Raw genomic sequence first — 14,161 nt, 5'->3', positions numbered from 1 at the left:
GAAAAAAACAAGCCAATGAAATGCAAAGCTGCTCACAACTATGTAATATATCCTTTACTTTAATCAAATTTCATGGAGTAAAAATAAATGTAATATTTAGGTGCTTCTCCTTAATAGTTTTTCACAGCTACAGCATTCTTCCCAGTTTTCAGAACAGTGAATGAAGCCTGAGGATGAAAATCTTCACCCAAAGTTGTACTGCACGTTGGAGCCAAGCTATATTCCAGATTTCTCAAGTTCCAGCCTAATGCTCCTTCCTTGTCCCCCGCCTTTGAGGTGCTGTGTATCTGTATTATCAAAAATACTATTAATCATACTCACCCAAACCTTCTACCTATCACAGATGCACATAATAATAACATAGTAAAAACCTGACCGACAATTTTAAAATTAGTTATGCAGTAGGAAATTGGTGAAATTACTGAGGAACACTTAAGTTTAACAGTGCACAACATAAATGTTTTACTCACATAACGAGCTGCTATTTCCTTCTCTTCTGTTTTCTGTTTTTTACTCTCTGAAGAGTAATCTGTCGAATTTCTGTGCTTTTCCGCTGTTCTGAAACTGGCTGAGGGAGATACAGAAGAGCTCTGCAGTTAGAAAAGAGATGGCGAAAACACATCAGATGCTCATTCCAAACAGGGGTTTATTTGTCACATTCCCTCAATACAACTTAAGCCAATGAGGTGATTTAGAGCTGTTCTTATGGACAGCACTTTGTGTTTTAATCACTGCTAGCTACCCAGCAAGTTTCTTCTGTTAAAAGTGCACTGCATTGGAAGAGATACATATAAAGGAGAACAATTTACATCACTGAATACTTGATACCTGTGGTGTCAACAGAATGAATGTAGAGCTACTTTGGACCATTTTAAGAGTACTGTACATTGGCCTGGTCTTGCCTTGTTTCCTGTACAAATATGCAGGGTTAAATCAATACTGACCTCCAGGAAGAGGGGTGTGTATGTGTGCATGCAGGAATCAAAACAAAAAGAACAAAGAAATCAAAACAAGAAGATGACTCAAGGTAAGTCAGACCTCAGCAAACATTTGAACGAAGATTTCTAGCAAAGGCCGAAGTAATCTTCTGAACTAACAATCTTGCAGCTGGAAAGAATAGGGGAAAACACCTAAACTGATTTTAATCCGTCTCCTTTTACAACTACCAGGTGTGTCTGCAGTAGACAGGAACACAACACAGTGGCTCACGGAGTCTCTTGTCATTCTGCGGCCCTCACTTAGCAATGATGGTTACAAGGCACATTTATGGGACAGGAGAGAAAGGAAGGTAATTTGTACTTTATGCACTTCTGCTCTACTCCTTTTAACAGGAAAGGTGACATTTATCAAGTCCTACCACATTTCCAGAGCTTGGTAGAACCTCTATCTTGGTATACAAACAAGGAAGTAATGAAAGATGCAAAGTTCCCTCTGGGATTGATTTTAACAGCAGCAGCAGCTTTTGGCCCTAATTCAAGAAAGCATTTAACCATGTGCTAAATTTTATCGCACACTGAAGTCAATGGTTGAACGTACATAAGTAAGGATGTGTTCAGGCACTTTACAGAATTGGAACTGACAGGAATGAAGATGAAAGTAATCCTCAGTCGAAACCCTGCTGACTGTTTCCATCTCTCTATCCTCCTTATATAAGGGATTCGGAGGAACAACAACTAATGAAGTCCTTACTACTGGATTTTAGACACTCCTGTTCATCTAGAAGCTCTCATCTGGGGGTTCTTTTTCCACATGCTATGACCAGTTGCTGTTCCTCATAAAGCTGTAGAATACAACACTCTGGTTTTGGGATTCTAAAGGAACACCTCCCTAGGTTTATTTTAATCACTGCCACCAGGAACGCAAAACCAAGAATTAGCATTTACATTGTGCAACTTGTCTTCCATTGCTGTTACTGCATTTCTTCTTTTCCTTAACTTATTACACCACAAACTTCTGGTAAGAATGAAAAACACTTAACCACGGAAGCGGAGCCATGATCATTGCCCAAGTCACGTAAGAGAACATTTCTCCTTGCTGGGACACTCAGAACTCTACTTCTCTAAAATTTCCAGTTCTTGTCAACAGTAGCTCAGATTAATGAGTGTAGAATTTGGAAAACAAAACAAAACAAAACAATTTTTGATTGGTGATCGTTATTTACCCTTTAAGTACACTGAGTGGAAATTAAAATTTCAGAACAATGACGGTGCCGAGCACAGCCTGTGCCTTTCCCATTTCCCTCTCTTCCTCCTTCCTGACAGTATACAATAGGTAGACAAGGATTTCCTATCTTGAGCAAGTACATCTTATAATGAGTTCACTGATCTAGCTTTAAAGTAGATCATTAATCAACTATTATACTGTAAATGACACAAATTAAAAATGTTATTGTTTGCTCTGAAAAGACAATGTACGTTAAGGCATTCAGAGGCAGTAGTGACAGTAGGCACAGGAACCCTTATAATAAAGGCCAAGTAGAAATACAGTATTAAATGAACTGATGGCTTGAAAGAATGTATTTGTTTACTGCAACAATATAGCATAGTCTTTTGCAAGAGATTTTAATAGCATACTCCTATTACATTTATATTCATTTACATTTTGGGAGGCAGTAGCTTGTAATGTGAATTCAATTCATTATTTCTCAAGTTCACCCTACAGAAAGCAAATTACTTTAAAACGAAGAAAAATAATCACCAGTAAACTACAAATTAGAGTGGTGTCTAAAGAATTAAAGCAAACTACTGCACTTATTTAAATAGAAATATTTATTTTCATAAATTTGAAACCATATAGTTTCATTTTTCACAATCTAGTTAGCTATGTGCTATAGATACCATTTTAATCTTTGATTTCACTGCTTAATAAAGTAATAAATTATAGCTCCCTACTAGAATGATAAAGTAGTTAATTAGCAGTAGCACATAAAGGATGAGCACCACATTGGGCACTGGGGCAATGCGTAGTGCTTAATGGTTTTACTGCTTCAAAGATGGATCAGACTTGATACTGATATGAAAAGATGGTATCCCACCTGACACTAGTAGAAAAAATGGAGAAAACTAACTTAATGACAGCTGGTGGGAAGAGTGGGCAAATCAGTGGCGTGAAGAAAGCAGGAAGAATCTAATTTTCCAAACTGAAATTTGGCCACTGAACTTGGATTAACAGTATTTTACCTAAAGAGTCAATTACTACAGAACAAATTAAACATTCTCACTTAACACTATTTCACCCCTTTTCTTGCATGGTGCCCCAGTTACCCAACAAATCAACACTCCTGCACCACCAGCTTCTTTTCTGTTCAGTATCTAATGCACATGCCACACAGAGATCTCTAACTTCATGGGATCTCTAGTACTGGTACTGACAGATCTAAATTTCTCTCTGATTAACAATGATACGTCAAGACCATAGCATGTCAGCTCAGCAAACAGCCAACAGGCTATGGTCTAGATCTTCACATGCACCTAACTCCTATTAACTTCAGTGTGTGAGGGACAACATTATGACCCATAACAAGTTCCTGCTAATTGTTTATCATCTTATCAACACCTGTAAGGATCTAGCTACAAATGAGAAATACCTAGACGTAACAATGTCTTCACGGTCTCCACCGATACCAAATTCCTATGTACAATCCTGTATCCACACACATCTTAGTTCTCATGTGTGCAAGCCTACATATATATTCCTAGAGAGATTCTTACATTTGTGAACTGTGCAAGGGAACCTCCATCAAAGCACACCACTTAGCTGTCAGACTCTGCCCTGTTCCTCAATTACAACATTGGTGCTCTTCTAACAGCTGCCTTTAAGAAACTGGAGTAGGATAGCTACTTAGAGAAATTAAGTGATTCAGCATTATACCTTGGCAGGCTGTAACTTAATGGGCCAGAATCCTCATTTTAGTAACTATTAAAATTTATTGAGAAATAAAGACTTTTCGCACTGCTGTTTTCTTCAATAAAATGCATTCATCTACTAGAGAGAGAAGCATTTTCCTACTAATCAACTTAGAGTTTGCTCACATATAATAATTAGATCAAATACAAAAAACAATATTCTTTGGTAAAAGTGGGTTACACCTAGTTTCCATTTTAACAAAATGTACCAGTTATTCATTTTTCTGCTTAGGTAGGACATTTTTATTGATGTTAAATACATCACAAAATGCTGATCAAAAAAATATATATATTTAACAGATACGTTTATAGAAAGGCTGAGCACATTGCCTTGTTCATGTAGTTTGCTTAAGAAGTGAATCTGTTTCTAGTGCTGGATCCACACTATCTGTTGCACTAGACCATAAAGCATGACACGTTATACTTCACTGTGTATTTTGGGCAGTGCTGAGCACAGTGCTAAACAAGAAGATCACCCATCATGAAGGCCATTTGGAGTTTCATAAAGCAGTCCATTTTCTCTCCAATGCTTGCAGGGTGCTGCTCCTGGTGGAGTATCAGTGCCACATAGTAACAAATTAAACGATCATAAAGAGGGCAATATAAGCCTCTTAGAGAGCCGTAAAATTCTCGCCGGTAACAAGGCAAACATCTGCGTGCTCACTGTCTACTTGGGATAATTAATACTTCAGACTGCTTAGAAAAAAAAAAAAAATCAGAGGAATCACAATCACCATTTTAACCCCAGCTTCCACTGGAAGTTCCTTGCATTAACACAGATGACTCATGCTGCAACACAGCAGAAAAAAAATCAATATGGTCAGATTGTGCAGCCTTCCAACTTCTCTCAAATCCTGTAAGCCCCAACTCCCCATATGCTAGCTCTTGCAGATGAAGACCTGGCTTGAGCAGACTAAGTGATAATTAAATGGAATAAGTGCTAAAAGTAATGACTAGAGATGACAGGATGAAAAGCCCTCCCACATGATAAAGCTGGTAACTCTATAAAGCATTCATGAATATGACCATTCCCCAGCGTACCCTTACCGCTATGCCAAAATGATGTATTTGGAGTGTAATAATTAAAACAATAATTCCCAACAAAGTGGGAATTATGAGATAATTGACCATCCTGAAGTATTAAGCAAACTGCAGTAAAAGCCAAGGATGCTCAATGCTAAGGTCAATTACAGTATAATTATCTGAATGACATTATTGCTGTTATAAAGTCTGTTGAAAGTATAAAAGAAACTATAAAAATGGATACAGCATGCATCACAGTCCAGGGACGACCGGACAGTAATGATGCTTGGTTGGATGGTTGGCACCAATTTTGTATGTGGGCATACAACCGCCACAGACCACCTGCAGGCACTGCTCCAGGCCTGGGCAGGCACTCGCTGCTGCTCCGTCCCTCCAGCCTCCCCAGCACCCTGGGCTGCTGCACAGAAGCCACCTGAGACCTCCTACCCCCTTCACAAACCACCAGCAGACCTCCTATCTGGGTTTGTCTCACCCGACCCTCTGAAACTGCTGGTGACCATCCTGCCTCTGCTGCCTCTCATAACAGCAGGCTTCAGATAATCTGTGTGAAAAGGGCTTTCTTTTTTTCTGTTTCAGATTCAATCTTCCCACTCATTTTCTCATGTCCCCTAGATCTAGGGCTGCAGTTGTTGGTGAACACAGCCTGGCATTACCTGCTATCTTGTGGTTTTACACATCATCACTCAGCCGTCTTCTCCCCAGACTGAAGAGGTTCTGCCTTCCCAGCCTTCCCTTATCAGACAGGCTGCTCCATCCTGCTGGTTGTTTCAGCTGCCTTTCCCTGTACCTCCTCCATTTTGTCTCCCTTGAGACATGGAACCAGGAACCACACACAGAACCTTGGCACCAGTCACCAGACACAGAGCGATGACACTTTCTCTTTAGGATATGGCCTGCACCAGCCCAAGCCCAGGCAGGAATTGTCACCATGCTGCCATCCCTCAGGTCGTGGAAGAAAACCCCACTGGCTACCACGTTTCCTACAAAGGCCTGCACAAATCACACGCCGCCCCACTGAGCTCCGGAGATGCGTGTGTGGAAGAGGCAAACAGCTTCAAGGAGCCCTCTTGCCTCTTCCGTGAAATGGTGAAGCAAGTCGCCCAGCCTTCACCTCCACTCCTCTTTTTAGAGGCAGGTAATGAAAACCGTCTGGAGCAGGCTGCCAGGGCCATGTCACACACCCATGGAGAAAAACTGCAACTAAGCTCCCACATATCAAACGTTCTTCATGGCTCCAGCTATAAGGGAACACCCATCTGTTTAAAAAAAATGCATTCATTTACATACTTCTGTACGCACATGTACATTACTTCCATTAAATTGAGGGAGATGGTGTGAAATACCGTGGGCTGCTCTGTAGGTACCGTATGGTGTTGTTTGTACAGGGGCTATGTTCCTAAGGTCACCCACACCTCCACTGCTACTACAGCTTTTTGCTCTTATTATCACTATTACTACATCCCAGTATCCATGCCAGCTTCACTGAATTTCTGCTATTTGCATTATTTTAACAACATCCTCTCTTTGCTGTCCTCATTTAGGCAACTGGCTTTTCCTTATCCCATTATGTATACACGTTACATTGTGATCACACTGATACAGCCCAGAATAGGCTCATCAAATGAGGAGAGACCCAAGTATTGTTCCCCACATATATCACCAGTCACAACAAACATTTTAAATATTTCCTGCTGTTTCCGATGTATTTCTCTAGTTACCCAAACTGAAACCCAAAACCTAGTCTGCCACATCAATATCAAGCTGTGTTTTTTGTCTCACTCACTGCCTTTTCCCTGTATCTGCGTTTTCAGATACCACAGTCTCAGTAATCTTTAGTGAAAAATGCTACTAACTAGCTAAGAAAGACACAGAACAAAGCTGTTTTTAATATCACATGACCCTGCTTGAGCTAACTGAATTGAGCTTAGTAATCAAGGGTGTGATAATTATTTTTAATACAAACTATGATTAAGATGCAAACTTTGAAGTTTTATATAGCATTTTTACCCACTAATTAACTTCACTAATTGCAAAATTAATGAAGTTAATTAGTGGATAAGGGTGTCATAAAAAAACATCAAAGTCTAGATGTGCAGTGCTGCTGTAAGAGCAACAAAATGGCCGTAAAAAAAAGCCCACAGTAAAAGGAACGTGTGGGCTCAGCAGTTCATCTTCGAAAGACAAGTGTTCTCAGAAGTTTTACATGAATAAAAATATAGATATGTATATCCATTATGCATATGAGCTTGTAATTTCTTTAAACATAACCATGCAACTGTTTACATGGGTGATCTGCCTGCCCTGCTGGTACCACTGTGATTTCTAATCTAACCTAATCAAAAGCACCAAAGTCTAGGTGTTACAAAATGGGTGATAAAACGAACAATAAACCACTACAGCATGGATGTTAATTCTAGTCATGTATTTTAACATACACTTATCAATTTGCTATGAACTGAGCCGGCCACACAGGAGAAATTGGAGATACCCAGCAATTTTGACATGTAATCCTGTCAGCGTGTGCTGCTGTTTCTCCGGTCCCTCCTGGTGTACAGGCACACAGTGGTGGCAGGAAAAGGAGGTGTTTAAAGCAATGGTGAGGGCTGCTGGCTAGCCTTTCACAGATGGATTTTTGCAATAAATCCTTTAAAATACAGCTTCTCCAGTAATCACTGGCTGAGGGACATAACACACATAAGGCCTAATCACTTCTGACACTGTGAGGGTCAAAGGATGGAGAGAAGAACCAATGCGGCTTAAGTACAAGCAGTGAAGTAGTAGAGGAGCATAGCTGTGAGGCAAAAAGGAAAGACAGGTTTAGGTTAAAGTGTATCTTAGCACAAGCACATGAAGGTAGTGAAATCAAGGAGTGTGGCAAGAATAACAAGCATCCTTTGGTAAGCAAGATGGTTTGAACAAAGGACCTGGTTTCAGCAGGGAACAAAAGAAAAAGAAACAGACGGGGCAGGAAAAGGAGTTAAACACTTCTGATAGGTTTACAGAAGCTTCAAAGTTCACAGATTACATTTACCATCAAGCCCACTCTTGTCCACATCTGCCAACTCGTAAATATTGAATTTAATTGATGGTAACACAACCCAGGCATTGTCAAACATTCTCCCCTTTAATCCGCAAAGCAATTCACCTGATCCATTTCCCACTTGCTGTCCCTCAGTTCAGTCTCCTCCCTTTTGAACAGATCCCAAACCAAGTCCATGGGCTTCAGCACACGGAAGAGCAGGTGATTTGGACAGAATGAAAAGATTTACCAGAAGGTGTTAACATATAAATTACAACTGGTACAGGGAATACAGAGGGTGAGAGCCCCAGGGCATATGCAAGATGCAAAGGAATTTTGTCCTTAATGATGCCAGAACAGATAAATACTCCTGAAAAAACAAGGTGTGCAAGTGCAGAAATGCTACCTGACAGAGAAAATTCTGCTGCTGGCATATTGGAAAATAAATGCCAAAATCTGGGACAAGCCTGCATATCAGTCATCACAGCGTACAGAATCCTAAACGTTATTTTAACCAAAATCAGAGACACTGAAACAGAGGGGTCAAAGACCAGTGAGTTACAGAGATTCAGAATGACTGAGGGTAAATACAATCATCTCTGGAAATCTGAGGAACAGAGCTGTGCCAAGGAAACACAGAACTACAGCTCTGCTCTCCTCAAATATTTATTTGGGGTTCCAATTACTGATCTCTCATGCTATTTCCTTCACCAGAGACCTGAAACAGTTTGAGCAGCTCTAGCAAAATAGAGGCAGAAAGAGAGAGGAGAGTGTTGGGAGTTAACTAGAGAGAACAAGCAAGGGAGAGCACGCAATCACAGGATAAGAGAAAAAGCTCAACCAGCCAGAGCATTCAATGCAGCAATTTAATTGTGGGCTCACCACCATGAAACAGAGAGAGACAGATAACCACCAGCCTGCATTACAGGCTTTGATTCAGCAGCATGCCACAATGCGAGGAAAAGCAGCGGCGCTCTGTGAGCATTCTTCAAAAGCCGGTGACGGATGCACACAGAAAATTCCCAACATCCAACATATCTCTAGAATATTAACACTAATTACATTTCCATAGCAGCTGAATCTAAACAGAGCACACATGGTAATTTGGTTAGTTTTAGAACAGTAAGAAAACACTAAAGACGGAATGTTTTATGGTATCCATTAAAGGCCTATGTCAGTATGCTTTATACTTCGTTAAAAAAATATCTATAAGAATCAAGAAATCCCTCTGAAGAACAGCTGGCCCTTTTCTCAGGCTGAGTACAAAAGTAAAACTGTTATCCTTTCACTTTGCACAGTAATTAAAATGGACTGTACGGCACTGAGCCAAGGGGAACACGAACACTTCCCCGCAGTGGCTCAAGCCACGGGGGTTATAAAAAATATCGTCAGTACTAGCAACAGAGGTCAGGAGGTAAAAATACACACACATACACCCCCCAAATTTTCCATGTTAAAGTAATAACAACCAGATTTTAAGGTTTACCTTCTCTGGGGATAGCTAAGTGGATTCACTTTTCACGTGACAGGTCCTAACAACTTTCTCCAGGGATTTACGTCCCCTATCTAATTCTTCACTTTGACCGGAAGGATATAACCTGGCACTAATTAGCCTTTTTTGTTGCTGTAAAACCACAGAGATCATGTCTGAAGGCAGTCTCGTGGGACATTCCATTTAGCTGCTTTCAGCAGACATTCAGATCAGATACTTTGCCCCAGTGCCCCACATTTTTACTTTTGGTTACATCTAACACAGGTTATATCCATGGCAAAAGCATCAATTTGCATTTTCACATTTCTGTTCCTTTCCAATGTATCCATACATATAAATTCTTCAGAGGAAAACATGTTCTTTTTTTTTTTTTTTTCTTTCTGCCTGTCTCAAAAGTTGCTTTGCTGCAGAGATGACCTAGGAGATGACAAGAAAACAATGCAAATGATTGTTTTTACTGAATACTTCGAAGGCTTCAAATACTAACGATCTTTTTCCACACTTCCTAACTTGATCCATCTCTTCCCCTTATTTTTAATCCTATTTTTTCCTGATTTGATAGGAAGTTATGGAGGATACCAAGATTATAAAAAGCACCCTATATTTCAATAGAAACATTATGTTTACTTCCACATTGCTTCAATCAGCAGCAAAGCATTCATGTTTATCTCGGATATTAAATCAGAGACTGGCAATTTGCTCACTCATCTCTTCCTGTGTCAGATCTTATGTTGCTTTTGAAGACCAAATATACTTCAGCCTTTTCTAGTCTCCTCCATGACTGAGGAAACCAGAGCCACTGCTACTCCTCCATGAAAACAGAATTCATTATCCAACCAGTGCAGGTAAATAAAACATGTTTGGGTGCTACGAAGTATTGGAAAATTGCAGTTCATGGTGATTCTGAAGAAAAGCATTTTCTCAAACATCTAAAAAAATATTTTCCAGAAAGAAATCTTTGAGCACTACCATTCACCTCCCTGCCCACATAACATCCAAGACCAGTATCTTTGCCTCACTTCATTTACACTCACCTACTTGTGTTCCCAAGACCCTTGTTCAGGAAATTATCCTATTTCCTATTCAGGAAAACACTCAAGCAGTTGCCAGATTTGAGGCACACACTTTGATCTCAGAGAAGTCACAAGGCAGATAAAGAAATCAGAAGAATGTACATATGTGCTGAACTTTGGATGCCTACTGTGTGCTACCCTGACTCAGGACCTCAGCTGGTTGCAAAAATAATTGTGCCCAAACTTATTTTTCAAATCAAGGATTATGGTAAGTGGAACGGATAGAAGAGTGGTAGGAACACAGATCCTGCAGTCAGCCTTAAAGCAGTTACATCAGTATATAATAGCACATTACATGTACAACACCTACTTTGAAGACTGAGAAAATAAAACACACAGTCCTTCTGCCAGATTTTTAGATGCATTACAGCTCCTGAACATCCTAGAGCTTTGCCAAGAGAAGCAGCAGTAGCTTTTATTTTTCTGGTCTTTTCATTATTTATATTAGACAGGTCATGCTGTTAATTTTTTAAAACGTTAAAAGCACAATCAAATACTAACTTCAGGCTAGCTGGAAATGTTTTGATGTCAGCAATGAGCAGCCAATACATTTTTAATTCAGGTTATAGGAGAGGAAAAGCAAAAATCTCCCTCTTGTACTCCCTACACACTCTGCCAAGTAGTTAAGTGTGATAACTGGCATGCACACATATGACCTTCTGTTCAATTCAAATGAGTTATCTCAGATAATTTGTAAAGACTGTTCTCTCTCATTTAAGTTCTTCATAGTAAGATCCATCTTCCCCTTTGCTTTTGTTAAGGGAAGGCTACAGTAATCCCCCTAGAACAGCATCCTGGCAAACACTCCTTAAATTATGTAATTCACTAGGTTCAACTCTACTGTTACAATCATTTTCAAGGAAGATGTGTATAATACATTACCATTATAGCTATACAATCCTGAGTTGAATTTTCCTTGGCTGAATTCCTAACATTTTAATGCTGAAATTGATCTGTTTTAAAAACATCATGTGAAAGGTTTTTTAAATACCATACATGCTCAAGCTCTTTATTTTAAATGGTTTAGAAATGAGCTGGTAGAAATACGGGGGGGGGGGGGGGGGCGGGAATCTTGTGTTCTCTAATCTAGCATTAAGTACATTTTAAAGAACAACAGGCATGTTTCCAAACAAAGTATTGCAGTGTACAAATTACCCAGCAGGGATGGAGACAATACCTATGGTGTGGCTTTAGATCTGCAAAGAAGTTGTCATTTCATCAAGGTTGTCTAGGAAACCATTTTTAAAATTTATTTAGAAAACAAAAAGAGTTTATTTCCATTTGGGATGCTTATAGAAAAGCTGGCTAGTAACAAGTTTATTAAAATGACAAGTTCAAGGTACTTTCCTTGTTGACTGTAAATAACCACCCTGTGAGCCAATTAAGAACATGGAGATCAAAGGCCCAAGCAATGCTATAAAACAACGAGTCAGTGTTAAGAGAAAGCTTCCTCAAGCTACCTTCAATACAGGAAATTTCCTCTACCCACCATTCACTCTCCTAATGCAACAGCAGAGATAAACCTTTTTCAGTTTGCTGTGGAGTAGGTAAAAAGCTTACACCTACATGTTACTGGACACCCAAGCAAGTGGCTTGATTTTATGCACAGTCAGGGACTGTTTTAGCTATTAAGACGGATCCAGATGAGACTCCAAGCAGCTAGATGGTGAGAAGGCAAGAAAAAGGGTTGGGGAGGTGTATTAGGATGCCTGCCTCTAATTTGCAAAATGGGTTTCTCAGTTGGGAAGTGTTATTAGATCCCAGATTGCAGCAGTTTGTCAGTGCATTTGTTCTCCTTAGTAGCTGCCAAGACCGTGACTTTTTGAGGCAGAAGTCAGCATTACTAGCAACCTGTCTCCCAGTGCAAGACTTGACTATTATTATGATGATCTCTGCACACATCAGATTCAAATTTGACATCAATGTAGGGCACGCTTGTCCTGATGAGTGAGTGGGGTCTTTTCACCGTGTGCACAGAGAACTGCCAGCAAGTCTCTCACTAGAATTTAAGAAGCTGAATTGTAAGTCACACTGCTGTTACTGACCGACATCTGGGCTGCCTGATCAAGAGTGTACTCTGCTTCCTTGAAACACCACCTTGCTTATTCCTAGACACAGCTACATCCTCCCCTAGGTTAGAGAAAATCTTGAATTTTCATTAGTGCTTCCTGTAATTAGGGGACAGATGCTGAAAGCGCTGAGTCCATTCCCCTCGATTTCCACATTACTGGGTGGAAGTTAGGGAAGGGCTTTTAGCATTGTTGTGGCCAGTGAGATCGTCAGACTGTGCGTTGCACGCAGACTTTAGTTTTGACAGTAAATGTAAATTTCCATTTAAAGACACCTAGAGCACCAGATGGAGCCCTTACAGTGAGAAAGTGTAACAAGCTCTTTCACAGCAGGCGTAATTGTATCCAGAGCTCCAGCCCGCAGATGGAAATCCTTCTTCTCTGCCTACACCATCTCCCCACAGAGCGCTTTCACTACCGCCAAAAATCACATTCCCATACCCACCTGTGGGGCTGCTCCCTCTGCATACATGCCAGAGGACACGGGGGAGTGCCTAGGAGCCCCTCAGCACCCCACGTTAGCCGCGGGTCTCAGTGGCATGCTGCATGGCATGGTGATCGACTGCTGAGTGGGTGGGTGAGGTGAGGGGGACGTGGCAGGCGTGCTCCCCGTGCTGTGGCTCTCCCAGCAGTGCAAGGGGGTTCCCCTGATTCTGCCACATCTACAGCCCCCAGCACTACAGACGGATCTGCTCCACACAAAAACAGCAATGTGATCAAACCCTGAGGAAGGATGAGAGTTCAGCTAAAGCTTCTCCTCTGAAAAAATGTACGGAGACTAAGTACTCGGCTGAAACAGGTATTAGCCCTGAAGGACTGAGCTGGCAAACTTAACCCACAAGAGCTACCATTAGAAAGCATCATCTATACATTTGCCCTGAATAGGACTCAAATGCACTGAGAGATTGAAAGGGAGGAAGGATCAAAAATCGTGTTTATATTTGGGAAATGTAGGTTCAGTAGTCTGCTCTTTTATCTGATTGTGTGAAGTCAATTAAGCCTCTTCATGTCTCAGTTCATTATCTATAAGATAGGGATAATTTCAGAAGCCTAGAGAGCCTTTCTTTTCTTTATAGGGTTGGTGAGAGGATTAATGTGTTGAAGATTTGGAGGTACTTCAGTATTATGGGGATGGATCCATTAAGTACCTGAGACTGAAATGGACAAATAAGGGTGGAGAAGAAAAAAATATTCCTTGAATCAGCAAAAATACAATCACAGAAATCCAAATACTGTAACAGAGTGGCTATACTCCAGTAACTAATATGTCTACAAATAGTAATTTTAGCCTTGTCTTAATTTGCATAAATCCATATCACACAAACATATGAAATGTAAAAGAGGAAACACTTCTGCATTGTTTATAAGTCTGCCATCAGCAGAACTCAGAGAGGCTAAAACCGCTACATCTGCGAAGTAACTAAGTACCAAAGAACAACATTTCAGAGATTGTTTTTTTATTATTATTATTGTTGATGATTTTGTTTGTTGTTGTTGTTGTAGTTTGTTTGTTTTCTGAATTACCCATGGGTAATAGAATTAAACAGGAAATCTGCTAT

General features: G+C 40.3%; 1 protein-coding gene across 2 annotated transcripts in view; it reads right to left on the bottom strand.

Moving 5' to 3' along the window:
* The window catches only part of LOC309890207 (transducin-like enhancer protein 4), a 97,834-nt gene that overhangs the window by 13,961 nt on the left and 69,712 nt on the right, over positions 1–14,161 (bottom strand). For both annotated transcript variants that reach the window (XM_082783880.1, XM_082783881.1), the window contains exon 9: positions 471–590. In XM_082783880.1, the coding sequence (XP_082640006.1) occupies positions 471–590 (120 nt within the window). The remainder of the gene's footprint in view (positions 1–470; positions 591–14,161) is intronic.

The sequence above is a fragment of the Aythya marila genome (assembly GCF_965140915.1).
Source record: "Aythya marila genome assembly, chromosome: Z".
NCBI classification, from domain to species: domain Eukaryota; kingdom Metazoa; phylum Chordata; class Aves; order Anseriformes; family Anatidae; genus Aythya; species Aythya marila.
Note: the sequence above shows the minus strand (reverse complement) of the source record. Positions and strands in the feature narration are given on the sequence as shown.